The sequence below is a fragment of the Phaseolus vulgaris genome, chromosome 10 (assembly GCF_051622355.1).
Source record: "Phaseolus vulgaris cultivar YP4 chromosome 10, ASM5162235v1, whole genome shotgun sequence".
In the NCBI taxonomy this organism is placed as follows: domain Eukaryota; kingdom Viridiplantae; phylum Streptophyta; class Magnoliopsida; order Fabales; family Fabaceae; genus Phaseolus; species Phaseolus vulgaris.
The window spans coordinates 25,049,343-25,066,523 of NC_143507.1; the positions used below are offsets into that span (position 1 = coordinate 25,049,343).

General features: G+C 46.7%; 1 protein-coding gene across 1 annotated transcript; it reads right to left on the minus strand.

Moving 5' to 3' along the window:
* Window positions 1-3: 3 nt before the first annotated feature.
* LOC150024699 (uncharacterized) lies at window positions 4-16,082 on the minus strand. Its single transcript, XM_090296106.1, has 4 exons — window positions 15,969-16,082; window positions 858-1,118; window positions 365-773; window positions 4-23 (listed from the first exon to the last, which is right to left on the minus strand). Exons 1-4 carry the CDS (start codon window positions 16,080-16,082, stop codon window positions 4-6), a joined length of 804 nt encoding a protein of 267 aa, XP_090152232.1.
* Window positions 16,083-17,181: the final 1,099 nt, after the last annotated feature.

Consider the following 17,181-nt stretch of genomic DNA (forward strand, 5'->3'; position numbering starts at 1 on the left):
CGCTTATTTTTTGGACTTGGTGGCTGAAAAGGTTTCTACAAGATAAACAACATTTGTATTAAATTATATGTAATATATAAATATAAATAAAAAATAATATAATGAAACGAAATTATTACATGAGGTTCGGGCATAGATCGAATGAGCTCTCTGGGCCAGGCAACGAATGTCTGAAATGCATCGGCCACAGTGGTTACCTCATCTGAAGGTAGTGGAACACGAGCATCAGGAAATCGTACTTTTTCAACTGTTACCTTCGCCACATCAGGGGAGAGAGGAACGTTATGTAAGGTGGTGGCGTTTTTATAGACTTTTCCAAGTGCCACCACCCGAGGAAGTTTGCCGCCCACTACCAGTAGCTCACAATCCTCTGTTTGCCCATTGATATCATCCCCTGATGTTGGAGGAGCCGCACAACTCCCCTTTGTGCTCTTGGGAGTGGGACTAACAAGGGGTTCAATCGGCTCAGCACAAACTTGTTGCGATAGAAACTCTTGTCGCATTCGATCATTCTCCTTTTTCATCTCCAGCCACATCAAATCAGTCTCCTTTCTCATCTCCTCCATTATTTCTTCACGTAACTTACTCTTCATTTGAGTTTCCTTCTTGGAGGAGGAGGATGGCTGTCGTTCTGAAACTCCAAAATAAAGTTTAATTCCGACCCCTTGTTCAGCGGCACGAACACGACCAGAGTGTTCAGGTCGTCCAATTGCTTCAACCAGGATATCGTGACGACCTTCAGCAACAAATTTACCGTCGGATTCCAAGGAATCCTGCAAGAGTACACAAAAACCATATTTTCAATCATTAATATAATTAATGCTTCAAAAAAATTGAAAATAACAAAAATAACTTACAATTTTTTCGATTATAACCCCGGATTGCTCAGAACTTGGTGCACCCGACTTCTTAATTCGGGCCCTCTTCCATTTTACATGGCGAAAAGGTGGTGATGGAGGAGAAGTGACCCCTGTTTCCACATTCTCAGACAACGTCCCCTGTTGAGATTTCTCCTTTTCCACCATCAGTGTTTGCTCAAGTTTTCTATACCCCGAACGAGACATAATGTGCGGGGTAAGATTCTTCAAAGCTATCTCTTGAGCTTTCTTCCGACGATCCTGTCATAATTGAAATAAACAAACTGAAGTAAATAAGATAAACTTATTAATGTTATATAAACAAAAAAGTTACTTCACTTACCATCCAAGCCTCATTTTCACGGCTTTCTCTAAAAAGACGCCATGTCTCTTCATCAATATGTTGGTACTTTAAACATGGATTTTTGTCTTTAAGGTCGCCAAAAATGTATCTCGAAGTCAGTCTTGACTTAAAGGTACAAAATTTAAGTGCGATATTGGATAATATCTTTGATCGAAGCGGTTCCACATCAGGAATGTCAAAGTTTGCCTGGAAAATAACATCATCAAATTAAAATTAATTAATCAATATTAAAAAGCATTATATGATAACAATAATAATGTAAAGCTTACCAGAACATCCTCCCATAGCATGTTCCGATCAACCTCTGAAACCTCATCCCATGAATTAATCAAAATGGAGAGCCTCTCACGAGAAACAACTCCAAGATAGCTCATAAACTCATCTGCCTTAGGACCAAAAGCCACTCCAGTGTTGACGTCAATGTCAACATGTGTCTTCTCACCAGCAGCACGTCTCAATGCAAGACGCTTCAATCTAGTAGGTCCTCTATTGCCTCGTCCAGATCGAGGTCTGTTTGGAGTCTGGTCGTCATCCATGTCTCTGTTAAAAAAATTAGGTAACAAACATTAGTTAATGTGAATCGAATTAAAATCATATAAAAATAATACAAAAAATTCTAAATGTTTATTTACATGTTGCATGTGGGTGGAATGTTTATATGTAAATTCCTTCACTGTGGTCTTTACGGGTTGCATTAACATCATCAAGTACATCGTCATCTTTATTAGTTATCATTGGTGTGAATGAACGAGTTTCGCCATATTCAATATCATCTATGGCTTCCCCTTGTTTTTTCCCGTGTAAAACGACATACCAATGTTCTGACGTAGGATCTTTCACATAGAAAACCTGAGATGCTTGTTGAACCATTATAAATGGCTCATCTCGATACCCTATCTTTCGAAAGTCCACTAGTGTGAATCCTGATTCATCAATTTTAACCCCACTTTTATTGTCAACCCATTTACACTTGAAAACTGGAAAGGAAAACTTAGTGTAGTCAATCTCCCATATCTCTTCTATAAACCCATAGTATGCCATTGATCCAAGTACTGGATTTGTATCTTTCGAAGTCGAAAACTGCATTGACTCGGCTTCAAGAGTAACACCAGAATTTTGAACTGTACTCTTTTCATCCATGGACTTGGTGTAAAATATACAATTATTCACTTCGTACGCTGTACATGAGATGACATCAAACTTCAATCCAGCAGCCAACCAAGTCAAGGTCTCTGATGCCATTGAATCCTTGAAAACCTCATCTTTAAACCAAGGCATGAAAGTTCTATTATGTTCCATCAAGACCCATTTCTCTGCTTGTCTTCGGTTATTTGCCTTCACAATGGCTTTATGAGCTTCTATGTAAGGTACAACTTCATCTGTGTTATTCAATATGTACAAATGTGCTTGCAAGACTTCTGATCGAGATTTGCTTACAATATTCACACCACGTAAACATTTAGTTGTAGAACGCCTGTGGTGCCATGAATTAGCTGGAACACCTATTGGATTTGCTTTTGTCATGTACTCTGAACAAAATTCAATACTTTCTTCAGCTATGTACCTTTCAATCATTGAAGCCTCTGGACGATAATGATTTTTCACATAACCTTTCAAAATTTTCATATACCGCTCAACAGGATACATCCATCTTAAGTACACAGGTCCACACAATCTAACCTCTCTTACCAGATGCACCACTAGATGAACCATGATGTCAAAAAAAGACGGAGGAAAAAACATTTCCAATTCACACAAGATAACAACAATTTCATTTTGAAGTTCATCTAGTTTTGAGGGATCAACGACTTTACAACAGATGGAAGAGAAGAATGAGCACAAACGGGTTATGGTGTGTCTAACATTTTTTGGTAAGATCCCACGGATAGCTACCGGCAACAACTGTTGCATCAAGATGTGACAATCATGAGACTTCAACCCAATTAACTTCAAATCTTGCATTGACACTAGGCTCTTCACATTTGAGGAATGTCCTTGTGGCACTTTCACACCCTTTAGACATTGACAAAAACTAATTTTTTCATCTTTTGACATTGTGTAACAGGCTGGGGGCAAATATGTACGCTTACCCATTTCTATGGGTGCCAACTCGCCGCGTATGTTCATCTCAATCAAATCTAAACGAGCATTTAGACCATCCTTCGTCTTCCCGTTAATGTTAAGAAGTGTACCAATTAAGCTATCACACACATTCTTCTCAACATGCATTACATCTATACAATGTCTGACTTCTAACCTCGACCAGTACGGAAGATCAAAGAAGATTGATTTCTTCTTCCAAATATTTGTCACAGATGACTTTTTTTTGGACTTACCGAAGGTGTGGTCTATGTTATTTACCTTTTTGTAAACCTCAACACCGGTTAATGGAGTTGGTGGACCACTACCCTCTTGGTGTCCATTAAAGGCTTTTTTCAACCTCCGGTAAGGATGATGACTTCTAAGAAACCTCCGATGCCGAAGATATACTGTTTTCCTTCCATGTTTCAATTGTTGAGAAGCAGTGTCTTCTTCGCATATTGGACACGCTTTGTGACCCTTAACACTATAACCTGATAAGTTACCATATGCCGGAAAGTCATTGATGGTGCAAAATAACATGGCATGAAGCTTGAAAGTTTCATTAGCAAAACCGTCAAATACTTCGACACCCTGGTCCCACATTAACTTCAAATCTTCAATTAGGGGACTTAGATAAACATCAATATCATTCCCTGGTTGTTTCGGACCGGATATCATCATAGACAACATCATGTATTTTCGCTTCATGCACAATCCAGGAGGTAAGTTGTAAATAACTAGTAATACAGGCCATGAACTGTGATTTGTACTCATATTACCAAACGGATTCATTCCGTCTGTAGCTAAACCAAGTCGGATATTTCTTGATTCTTTACCAAATTCTGGAAAGTCATCATCAAATTTCTTCCATTGAATAGAATCAGCTGGATGTCGGTACATGCCATCGCATTTCCTCTCATCTGCATGCCATCTAAGATTCTTAGCATCGTCTGGGTTTGCAAACAGACGCTTCATCCTTGGAATGATGGGAAGATACCACATAACCTTCATTGGAGGTCCATGCTTTTCCATGTCATCAATAGAATCATCATCTTTTTGTTTCAACTTATAACGTGATAACCCACACCTCGGACAACTTTTCAACAATTCAAAATCTTTCCGGTATAATATACAATCATTAGGACATGCATGTATCTTTTTGTACTCCATACCCATTGGACAAAGAATCTTTTTGGCCTCGTAATTACGATTAGGTAGACTATTTCCCTCTGGAAGCATATCCTTCAACAGCTGGAGCAATTCCGTGAAGCTTTTATCAGTCCATCCGTTTATTGCCTTCAAATTCATCAATCTTAACACCGCCGACAACCGTGTGAAGTTAGTTGATCCAGGATACAAAGGAGTTTCTGCATCTTTTGACATACTTTCATATCCATGCGCTTTTGCAAAACACTCAGCTCCCACATCACGAATCATGTCCTCCAATCGATCATCATCTCCATCATCGTGTACTGCTTCATCCATGGTAGAACCCACATATTCCTCAGTTACGGAAACACGTGGTAAATTTAATAATTCACCATGCCATGTCCAAGTTGTATAAGATCGAAGAAACCCATCACACAGCAGGTGTTCCCTCATGATATTCACATCCAGTATCCTTCCATTCAAACAGTTAACGCACGGACACCTGATCTTTGCTCCATCATGACCACTAATAATCGCGTTACGCTGCGCAAATTGTATAAATTCCTCTACTCCCCTTTCGTACTCATCACTTATACGAACAGCATTAATCCAACTTCGATCCATTATATATTCTGGAATATAGTTAGGATTTTCTAATAATTAGTATTCTATTCAATCTCACATATTTGCCGAGGGTCGAACACCCCCGGACTCAATCCAAACACGATATTTCTATTCTAAAAGTAACAATAACTAACATAACATAAAAATTTTATTAAAATGTAATTAACAACTAACTAAATATATAATATAAATTTAAGAAAATAGAAATTATATAATACAAAAATTCAAAATACACACAAATATATAAATTATTAGTTATTAGTTATAAATTCCAAGTTGTATTACTAATTAATTAAATATATATTATAATACAGAAAAATAACAATTCAAAATATTAAATATAAATTCAAAATATTAAATATAAATTCAAAATATTAAATATAAATTAAATACAACACCAACCTTTAGGTTGATGGTGATCGGAGTGGCAGAGGCACAAGACGAAGACGAGGACAAAGACGAGGACGAAGACGAAGGCGCAGGCGGTGGCGGAAGTTTTCGACTATGACAGTGGCAGTGGCGGAGCAGAAAAAACCGGCGAACCCAATAGAACAGTAACCACCTATATGACAAAAACGAGTTAGGAAACAAAATGACAATGCCAAGGAAGTGAATAATGACAATGACAAAATCGAAAACGAAAACAAACGTTGAAGCGGAGAGAGCTGAAACTTACAATGCAAAGGGAGAGCTGAAACAGAACGTTGAAACGAAGAGCGGAGAAGACGAAAGTGAAAGTGGAAACTAGTGGCGCGCTTCAATTTTTAGGGTAAAATTGATTTACAAATGCGGTTCTAGGGTAAGACCGCATTTGTAAATCAATTAAAATTATTTACAAATGCGGTCTTTACTATGACCGCATTTGTAAATCATTCTGAATTGATTTACAAATGCGGTCATACTAAAGACCGCATTTGTAATTCAATTCAGAATGATTTACATATGACCGCATTTGTAAATCATTCGAATTGATTTACAAATGCGGTCTTACCATAGAACCGCATTTGTAAATCAATTTAATTACAAAAATGCCACCGCATTTTTTACAAATGCGTTTAAGCGCAAAGCCGCACTAAATAAAGGGTCGTTGTTTCCATATTTTGTACTAGTGCTTATTAGAAGAGGTTGTACTTACTTGACTTGAATTTGATTCTACCTTGGTCATTAAGCAGGCTTGCACTTTGTTTTTAGAAGAGATTGAGCCAGCATATGACTCTTCTTTATCCACCAAGTCACTCCTTGGATTCTTGTGCAATTCCTCAAGTGTGTCCCACATTCCCTTAGCTGAAGTGCATTATGAAATCTTAAGCAATACATCAGAGTCTAGAGCAGACACAATAATATTATGCGCCACACAATCAAGATGTTGTTTAGAGGATTCATTAATTTCAGACATATGCACATTGGTATTACTTGAAATAACATTCCAAATATTCTTATCTAAGGATTGAATAAAGAACTTCATTCTTAAGCACCAAATAGGATAGTTTTGACCACATAACAAAGGTGGTTTGTTCAAAGAGGCACCTTCCCTAAAAAAAATTTTATAAGCCATCAAAAGATTTTCAAAAAATAGAATTCAAAACTTGAGTAACTTTCAAGAACCTTGCTCTTGATGCCAATTGTTAGGTTTGATGGCTAGAACAAGAGGGGGGGGGGGGTTAATTGTTTTCAAAAAGATTTTCTCAAATACTTTGCTTAGAATGAAATTTTAACAATCCACTCAGAGAATCAATTCAGAAAGCAAATCAAAATACCAAACAGAAACAGATAGCAGAATTTTAATCGGTTAAAGATACGTTTCAACCGGTTGTTTATGACAGCAGAAAATACAAACAGTTAATGAGAGAAGAGATAGAGAGAATTACACACAGAGATTATACTGGTTCACTCTATCCAAGAGCTACATCTAGTCCTCAGTCAAACCTCTGAGAATTCACTATGGAACCAATCACATATTACACAAAGAGGTGACTTTGAATCCCACAAAGCCTACTCACCCTCTTTGCTCACAACAAACACCTCAAGCCAGAATCACACTGACTTTACAGGATTTTACAGCAGTTATACAGAGAGTTATATGAACAATTACAAGAACATGAACAGGATTAGAAAACACAGTACACCAGAACCCTAATGATCAGTTCTTTGAATCACAACAAAGCTCAAAGACAATTTGCTAAAACTTTGGTAAAAACCTTTTCACAAATAGTTTGTAACTTCTCAAATCAATCACTGTCAGAGTATCAAATCTTTTTGTTTCATCAATCTGTTTACGTTAAAAAGAAGATTCATTTTATAAACCTTGAAAAGCTACCGTTGATGACAGTTTTGAACATTCAAATCAGTTAAAACAGGTTTGTACCGTCCCGTATCCGGGCGTTGACAAAGTCAAGGTCAAAGTCAACATCTGGACCCGAAGTCAACATAAGGTGTCGCCTAGGTGAAGAGACGCCAAGTGCCAGCGTCGCCAAGAGGAAGCGTCGCCAAGGCAAGGCGTCGCCTAGGTAAAGGCGTCGCCCAACCAGGGCGTCGCCAAGATCAAACATCACTAAGGCAAGGCAATCACGGTGTGGTTCCCCGATACCTATGGGTAGGAAAGACCATGGAGGGAGCAACGCCGCGTGAAGGCCTCAGGTCCCGATAATCCGGGGTAGTGATAAAGAGGAGAGAAAGGTGGCTTCAAGGCCATAGTGATAACACCAGTGTAGGGCAGCCTGACTCGTGAGGTACCCCTGCCGCCCCAGAGACGCCTTTGGGACAGATACGACCCAAGAGGATGGTCACGCCCAGGGTAGCCGGGTGCAGGGTACGAGAGGAAGGCAGATACGCTCTCAAAGTGAGTGACCAGATGATCGGAGGCATGAGTTGGCACCCAAAAAGTCACCCCTTGCGCAGTAGCACTCCCTAGCAGGAGGACTCACACGAAGAAACGCGCCCAGAGGGGGTCATGGCGCTGTGAGGCCCTCCACGTGTACAGCAGCCAGGTCAGAATAGAAACACCATTTAGCCAGGTACCAGGTAATTAAAGTCATTTAATACAGTTTCCGTTTCGAGCGTTTAAGGTACTATAACGGCTCCCAAGCGTTTTTCACGTCTTAAATGCGCTACGTTTTCTAAATTAAATGCGCTAATTAAGGGCGATACGTTTTATGATTAAAGGCGCTTTAAGGCGCTTTAAATGCGAGGGTAGTTTAAATAGCACCGGGAATGTGAACCAGTATCAAGGGGAGACCCAAAAGGAATACATCAATCGCTTCGGGGCCCAGGTAGTAAAGGTTGGTACGTCAGAGGAGCCCATGATTGTGTACGCGTTCGTGAAAGGTGTATGCCCCGGCCCTTTTGGCGAATCCATCATTCGTAACCGCCCTAGGACTTTCGCTGAAATACGTCGTCGGGCGGTGGAACATATCGCTTCTGAGGGAGAGGTGTGTGAGAAGCGCACCAGCGTCGTGCCCTCACGCCCGAGAGGACCGACGCGAACTCAGCCCGTCAGGGTCAATGAGACCACGACAGGAAGGAAGAAACCAGAGGGGAGACGCCCCTACGAAGCCAGAAGGCCCCAGCCCCGGGGTCCAGCAGGAGGCGATCGCCCGACCAGGGAGAGGGCGAGGCCGGCGAGATACAATTTTGTGGTGGAATTAAAGGACCTGATCGCCGTGCCGAATATAGATGAGAGGTTGAGGCGACCGACGAAGTCTGAGAAGGTGTTAGGGCCTCGGAAAGACTCTTGGTGTGAGTTCCACGAGGCTTTTGGTCATCACATTGACAACTGCCTGTCGTTAGGTTACCAGCTTGATGAGCTGGTGAGAAACGGGTTTCTGAAGGATTACGTCGCAGAATCCGTCGCGACCGCCGCCCTGCCGCCGCCAGCGGAAGAACAAGCACACGAGACGCCGGTTCTCGGCGAGGTCCACACCATAGCTGGAGGTTTTTCCGGCGGAGGACCCACTGCCTCCCAGCAAAAGAAATACGCGAGGGGGGTCAACTTGATCGAAGAAAGGATCATGGGTGAGCCGTGGGAATCGGACCTCGTGTTCACGAGAGGGGATCTTCGTGACGTGGTGCCACATGATAATGACCCCGTGGTCATTTCGATTGTCACAGCTGGAAGAAAGGTGCATAGAGTTCTTGTCGATCAGGGGAGTTCAGTAGACGTCATGTTCTGGTCGACATTCAACAAGTTACGGTTGTCTCCCGACCTTTTGAGGCCCTACACAAGGTGCCTGTATGGGTTCGCGGATAACCAGGTGGAAGTCCGAGGCTACTTGGAGTTGAGGACTACGTTCACGGATGGAGAAGCCTCGCATACCGAAAGCATCTGGTACTTGGTCGTGAACGCTAACTCCGCCTACAACATTTTGTTAGGCAGATCGGCGTTAAACAGGCTGAACGCGGTAGCCTCCACATGCCATATGAAGATGAAGCTGCCGGACCTCAGCGGCAAGGTGATAGTTATCAAGTCGGATCAGGAGGAGGCGCGGAAGTGTTATGAAAATAGCCTGAAAACGAAGAAAAGCGTGTTCATGGTGCTTGAGCGTCCACCCAGTGTTGACACATCGATGACTGAGGCGACGCCCGCCGAGACAACGCCTGACGAGGCCACACCCGTGAGGGCGACGCCCGAGGTAGATGCACACATGGAAGAGGGACCTGACGATACGGCGCCTGTGGAAGAGGCGGCGCCCGTTCAGGATGATAACAGGGACCAACCGGCGGCTAACGCCGTGGAGAGGGAGATTGGCGGCAAAACGTTTAAGTTAGGGCGTTCGCTGAGCCAAGAAGAACAAGAAGGGGTGGCAGAGGTGATTTCACGCCACTTGGATGCTTTCGCATGGTCTGTTTCGGATATGCCTGGCATCGACCCGGATTTCCTCTGCCATCACCTCAGCATGGACGCCACGGTCCGTCCCATGCGCCAAAGGAGGAGGAAGTTTAACGAAGAGAGGCAGCTGGTGGTAAGGGAAGAAACGTAGAAGCTGTTGAGTGCTGACCACATCAGGGAAATCCAATACCCTGAGTGGCTCGCCAACGTCGTTTTAGTGAAGAAGGCGAATGGGAAGTGGAGGATGTGCGTGGACTTCACGGATTTAAGCAAGGCGTGCCCGAAGGACTCGTACCCACTCCCCAGCATCGACGCATTAGTGGATAGTGCGTCCGGCTGCAAGGTGCTAAGCTTCCTGGATGCATTCTCGGGATACAACCAGAACAAAATGCACCCTAGAGATGAGAGCAAAACTGCGTTTATGACAGAGACTTGCAGTTACTGTTACAAAGTGATGCCTTTTGGGCTGAAAAACGTGGGCGCCACCTACCAAAGGCTGATGGACAAGGTCCTAGTGCCCATGTTAGGAAGGAATGTATACGCCTACGTGGACGACATGGTAGTGGCGTCACGGAACAGGGAACAGCACGTGGCAGACCTAGAGGAGCTGTTCGTCACTATATCCAAATATCGCCTCAAGCTGAACCCTGAGAAGTGTGTCTTCGGGGTAGAGGCCGGAAAGTTCCTAGGATTCATGCTCACGGAGAGGGGAATAGAGGCGAACCCCGACAAATGCGCAGCGATTATCGCCATGCGAAGCCCGGCGTCAGTAAAGGAAGTGCAGCAGCTGACAGGACGGATGGCGGCGCTCTCAAGGTTTGTTTCTGCCGGGGGAGAGAAGGGGCACCCATATTTTCAGTGCCTAAAGAGAAATAGTCGCTTCGCATGGACTGACGAATGCGAAGCGGCTTTCATTAAGCTGAAAGAGTACCTGGCGACGCCACCGGTCCTCTGCAAACCGTTAACAGGAGTGCCCCTCCGGCTATACTTCACGGTAACGGAGCGGGCTATCAGCTCTGTACTGGTTCAGGAGCAGGACTAGAGTCAAAAGCCCATCTATTTCGTGAGCAAGGCATTACAAGGCGCGGAGACGAGATACCAGGCGCTGGAGAAGGCCGCGTTAGCAGTGGTGTTTTCAGCCAGGAGGCTGCGTCATTACTTCCACAGCTTTACGGTGGTAGTGATGACAAACCTCCCTATACAGAAGGTGTTGCAGAAGCCTGACGTGGCGGGAAGAATGGTGCGCTGGGCGGTGGAGCTGTCAGAATTCGACATCCAGTATGAGCCTACAGGATCCATCAAAGGGCAAGTGTATGCAGATTTTGTAGCAGAACTCTCGCCCGGAGGTGAACAAGAGGTGGAGGTGGGCTCGCAGTGGTTGCTCTCGGTTGATGGCTCTTCCAACCAGCAAGGGAGTGGTGCGGGAATAGTCTTGGCGTGCTGATCGAGCAAGCTCTGCGCTTCACCTTTAAGGCAAGTAATAATCAGGCTGAATACGAAGCCCTGATCGCAGGAATGCTCCTGGCCAAGGAAATGGGCGCGCAGAACCTCCTGGTGAAAAGCGATTCCCAGTTGATTACTGGGCAGGTGACGGGTGAGTTCCAGGCGAAAGACCCGCAGATGGCGGCGTATCTGAAATACGTCCAACTGTTGAAGGGAGCATTTAACGCTCTTGAGCTGATACATGTCCCAAGGGAGCAGAATGCCAGAGCCGACCTGCTCGCAAAGCTGGCCAGCTCAGGCAAGGGGGTAGACATAGGACAGTGATCCAAGAGACGCTCAAAGCTCCGCGTAGATTCGTGGAAGATAACAGGGCAGATGTCCTCCAGATCTGCACGTCAAGAGGGAGTCCAAGGAGTCATCGCTCTTTGACCCAAGATACGTTGAAGACGCCCCGCATCAACACATATGCGGACACGCTCAAAGAAGGAAGGCAAATGCAGGTATGTGCCCTAGCCGAGGGAGACACCTGGATGACGCCATACAAGCGGTACCTGGCGGATGGGGCTCTCCCAGTGGAGCCTGAAGAGGGTAAGAAAGGTCAAGAGAAATGTCGCAAGATACACCCTGGTGGACGGAGTGTTGTTTAGGCACGGTTTCACTCACCCTATCTTAACGTGTGTAAGTGGCGACGAGTGTACCAGAATAATGGCGGAGCTCCACGAGGGCATTTGCGGGAGCCACGTGGGGGGAAGGTCATTAGCCTCCAAGGTGATAAGCGCAGGGTTTTTCTGGCCAACGGTAAAAGAGGATTGTGCGCGACACGCCCAGCGCTGCAAGCAATGTCAAAAGCACGCTGACTGGCACAAGGCGCCGCCAGAAGAGCTGCGATCCATATACAGCCCGTGGCCTTTTCATACCTGGGGGATTGACATCCTAGGTCCGTTCCCACTGGCGATAAGGCAGATGAAGTATTTGATCGTTGCCATCGAGTACTTCACCAAGTGGATAGAGGCAGAGCCCGTGGCACAGATCACTGCGCACAAGGTGCAACACTTTGTGTGGAGGAACATTGTGTGTCGCTTTGGCGTACCTAGGCGGCTGGTATCCGATAATGGAACCCAGTTTGCCAGTCAGCAGCTGAGAAATCTGTGCGCTGAGTTAGGCATCAAGCAAGTGTTCGCATCAGTCGAACACCCCCAGACCAACGGGCAAGTAGAGTCAGCAAACAGAGTTTTGCTGAGGGGGCTAAAGAGAAGGTTGGAGAAGGCAAAAGGGGCGTGGGCGGAGGAAGTACCAAGGATCGTATAGGCATACCACACCACGCCCCAATCCTCCACCATGGAGACGCCTTTCAGTTTGGTGTATGGGTCAGATGCGATGATCCCGGAAGAAATACACAAAAGCTCGCCACGTTTTCAAAACTTTGTGGTTGAGGAATCCAACGAAGAAAGGCGGGTAAACCTGGATCTACTAGACGAAGCCAGGGAGGAAGCCAGGGAGGAAGCCAGAATAAAAGCCCAAGCGGTAAAGAGAAGAGTAGAGCGGCAATACAGCTCTAAGGTAAAGCCGCGAGAGTTTCAAATTGGCGACCTAGTTATGAGGAAAGCCCACCCATACGAGTTGGAGAACAAGCTGTCTCCCAAGTGGACCAGACCCTTTAGAGTTACCGAGGCTAAAGGCAACGGCTCGTACAACCTAGAGACCTTGGAAGGAGGTCCCATCCCGCGCAGTTGGAATGCAGCCAACTTGAAGTTTTATTTTAGTTGACTTATGTAAGCAGTGATGTAACAGTCTTGTTAAAGGGGACGCTCTTTTTCCCTCCCAGGGTTTTTTAATGAGGTCACCCAAATAAAAGAAAAACAAGTTTGAGAAAAAACCTTGCCCTGGTTTTCAGTCTTTATCTTTTCCCCGTTTGAAGCGGCGATAGGCGTCGCCAGTAAAAAGGGCGTCGCCCGTAAAGAAAGCGTCGCCAAGGTAGAAGGCGTCGCCCAAGCGCAGGCGCCGCTAAGAAGCATGACGAAGGAAAAACGCACAATATATGAGGGGTATGCAAAGGTAAAGCGGCGTTACGGAAACCAAGCATGGTATAGTAAAGTTAATTTTACAGGCAGTGTTCGAGGTAAATGGGAGTAATGCGAATAGGGCAAACACTACAAACCCTATGCCCATGCAAAAAAAAAAAAAAAAACACAAACGAGCCATTCTTCAGTGGCCGCCGGAGTCAGCACGGGAGGAAGACGAAGCCCCGCTCTCAATCCGCAGAGCCCGGGTAAGTCGTGACCTTCGCTCTTGGTTTATCTTTGAACCTGCACCAAGGGAGATGAACGTGTCAGAGACACCATGAAGCGAGACACACACAGATAGAAAGCAACAAAGGCGGAAGTTTCTACGGCAGTGACTCATACATATATACTTCTCAAGGGTCCCAACGTTGAACTCCAAGCTGATCAAGGTGGCGGAGTCAAAACCTCCCGCCTCAGCAAGAATCCGGCAAACCACCTGGTCATTCGGGGCTAGCTTCTTGAAGGGTTTGGATTTGAGGGCCCTCGTCTCCCTCACCCAGTATAGTGGGAAACCATCTAGGGCCGAGGGAACGAGATCAGAGCAACGGATCTTGAAGAACCTGCCTTTCCACCCAGTGAATGAGTTTTGGAAGGGGGTCAGGAGAACCCTGCCAGGAACGCTACTGAGGGTCACCCAAAGGTTATTCCTTTGCCTCTTCACCTCAAAGAAGTGAAGAAAGATATCAACCGAGGGTGCACAACCCAGAGACCCGAAAAGGATGTCAAAGGCCTTGACGAAAGCCCAGTTATTGGGATATAACTGGGCCGGAGCAGCATTGATCTCCGTTAGCAGTTCCTTCTCAAACCTGGAGAAAGGCAGGCGCACGCCGATGGTCTTGAAAACCACCTGATAGAAATAAAAGAAGGGGACCCCGTCATTGGCCCGTTCGTCTCTGCATACTGGCTCCCCTAAAGCGCAAGGGAGCACAGCGATATCGTCGTCGTGCCTCTTCGCGAAGGCACGGTGATTATAGGAGCATAAATCCCCTTTGTGTTCCCTTATGGCCCTGGTGGAGAGTAAGCATGAGCATTCATCAAGAAGCTCGCTCGAAGCCTAAGTATACAGGTTCTTGGGGTTGATCCTGGGGGGAGGAACGCGAGAAGACATGCTTGAACGGAATCTGGAAGGTTTGAAGGCGAGTGGCCCACTGGTAACGCAAGGGTAAAATACTGGTTGGAACGAACACTAGAAAAACTCTTCGCGGGGAGAGAAAGGGTGCAAGTAGGTCACGAAAAGCGCAGAAATGATGAGGATAGTTTCAAGATTTCGAAGGGCTAAATATTGCGGTTAGAGCGCCAAACGACGTAAGTGTAAGTGTTGCAGTTATAGCGCCAAACGACGCAAATGGATGCAACGTGCGATCGAGCCACGTGGCGGAAGATGAGAGGACGACCCTGGCACCACTGGTTAACACTCAGAAAACGTCGTATCGACAGAATGCCCGAGGGTACGATGCGCCGTCGAGAGTGGGTCAGAGGCACAGTAGATGTCAGGACCAAGTCAAGGGGCTGAACGTCCCATCAACCATACGAGAAGCGCCACGTGGATAGCACAGGCGAAACCTTGAGCTCGTCGCTATCCCCGGGCGTCGACCAGGACAAAGGTTAAAGTCAATATCAAGGCAAAGTTAACGCCCCTGGGCGACGCCAGCATGAGACGTTGCGGACATCGCCAACCCGAGTATCAGCAGTATCGCCTCCCCGATACCCACAGGTAGGAGGGACTGTGGAGGGAGACGAAACCGAAGGAGTCAAAACTAGTTATCAATAGTGTCGCCTCCCCGATACCCACAGGTAGGAGAGACTGTGGAGGGAGACGAAACCGACGAAGTCAAAGCTAGTCACCTACGGCGTCGCCTCCCCGATACCCACAGGTAGGAAAGACTGTGGAGGGAGACGAGATCGCCGAGAGACGAGTGAACCACCGGTAAGGTCGCTCCCCGATACCCTTGGGAAGGAAAAACCATGGAGGGAACGACCCCCTGTGGGGCTTCGCGCCTTCCCGGTGCTTGGCGTTTCTAGAGACCCTGAGGGCGATACGGCGCTGCTGTGGCAAGCCTCTCCTTAGGCGTGGGCGCCGGGCACCAAGAGCCAAGGGACAGACCGCCTTGGTGTTCGAGACACCTCATGGACGATACGGCGCCGTTAGGCAAGCCTCTCCATGGGCGTGGGCATCAACGCGTAACCTCATTCCAAGTGTTTAGGACCCAGAGTAGGCCTCAACTTTCGCGTTGCGGCAATGGTAAAGCCATTGACGCCTTCACGAAGTACAGGCGCCGGACATACAGGGACGCCCAGCGCAGCGAAAGAAACGGGTAAAGTACAGGCAAAACAATCGAAGCACGTGAAGGCAAAGAAAGACGAGGGTGAAATTATACAGGCGGAATTCGATAACCACAAGGTACAAAATTGTCATGCAAAACCCACAAGTTGTGACGAAAGTACGAACAGTTCAATGAATTACAAGCTTATCAAAGAGGGTCAAAAACAAGTGTAAAGTGTGAAGGAGAAAGGTGGTGGTTGAGGGCAGCAGTTCAATCATCCATCTCCAAGGGCACGACCTTTCCGTCAACAATATGATGTGTGGAATCATAGTTGGAAACGTCGATTCCCGGATTCTCACAGACGGCCTGTGCTAGAGCCTCTTTGAACCCCTCCTCGAAGGTACCCGCCATGTCGTTGATGAGGGTCTTCTTATCCTTCTCTAACCCCTCGATGATGGCGTCCCCCGAAGCCACCTGTTTCTCCAAAGCTTCCTTCTCCACGCGGAGCCGGCTGACCTCGACCTGTAGTTTATCGTAGTCAACCTGGAGAAGGCCCATAGCTTTGGCCTGGGTAGCCATCTCCTCCTCCATCCGCTTCAGTTTGTCGGCCTGCTCGCAGCATCGGCTCTTCAAGACCTTTTGAACTTCATCGTAAGCTTCGACCACGCCCTGGAGGCCTGTTACTTGGACTTGAAGAATGACTTCCCGAGTGAAGGAGTCAACCTGCAGCTCCACCGCCTCTGCCAGTTGTTTTTCAGCCTTTTCCTTGGCCTCTTGCGCCTGCTTCAGGGTGGTTTGGTAAGCTTCGTTTTGGCGCCCCAAAGTTTCCTTTTCCTCCTCCAGGGCAGCTACCCTTGTTTCCAAGGCCTGGAGGGTGTGAGTTTGCAGAACAGCGTTTCTGGCTTGGGCGCACCATTCAAGGGCCACCGCCAAGAAGGCTCCCAAGTAGAAGGGCATTCCCTCCTTCCTGTCGGAGCCTTCTGGCATTGATCCACCGCTGAAGCCCCTCATCAGATGCATAATTGGAGGAGGGATGGCAATAAGGTCGGGGGCGGCGGCAACGGAGGCGGGAGAAGCAGAGACCTCTGCCGGTGGCGGGGGTGGAGCAGATTCGGCGCCTTCGCCTATTTCTTCTTGGACCATGGTGGGGGGAAGAGAAGTGGCACTTGGGGGGTTGTCCCTGAAGGAATCCTCTCCCTGGGGCGACGCCGCTGGTAGGAGGGGGACCCTCGCAGCTTTCCTCCTCTTGAAGGGTGCCACGCCAACAGAGTCCTCATCATCGGATATAATCTCCAAGACTCGTTTTCCTTTGTCAAGGGGGCTTGGAACCGGTGATGAGGCCACGACCAGAGGAACGGCGGCGATGGGCGGAGGAGAGCCGGGAGTCTGAAGCGCCTCGGGGCTATGTGGAGATGGTGAAGATGAGCCTAGTGGGGCTTCGGTAGTGGTCGGTGGTGGCGGAGGCAGGGTCGATGAGGGGTTTGGGTCAGCAACAGGGGCGGAGGAGGCG

Excerpts from the sequence above, each read along its gene's own strand:
- LOC150024699 (XM_090296106.1), bottom strand. The coding sequence starts at position 16,082 with ATGGCGGGTACCTTCGAGGAGGGGTTCAAAGAGGCTCTAGCACAGGCC. Across the intron at positions 1,119-15,968 it reads ATCATATTGTTGACGGAAAG|GATCGTCGGAAGAAAGCTCA; the intron begins GTCGTGCCCTTG and ends CAATTATGACAG. Across the intron at positions 24-364 it reads CAATGGGCAAACAGAGGATT|CCACCAAGTCCAAAAAATAA; the intron begins GTGAGCTACTGG and ends AAACCTTTTCAG.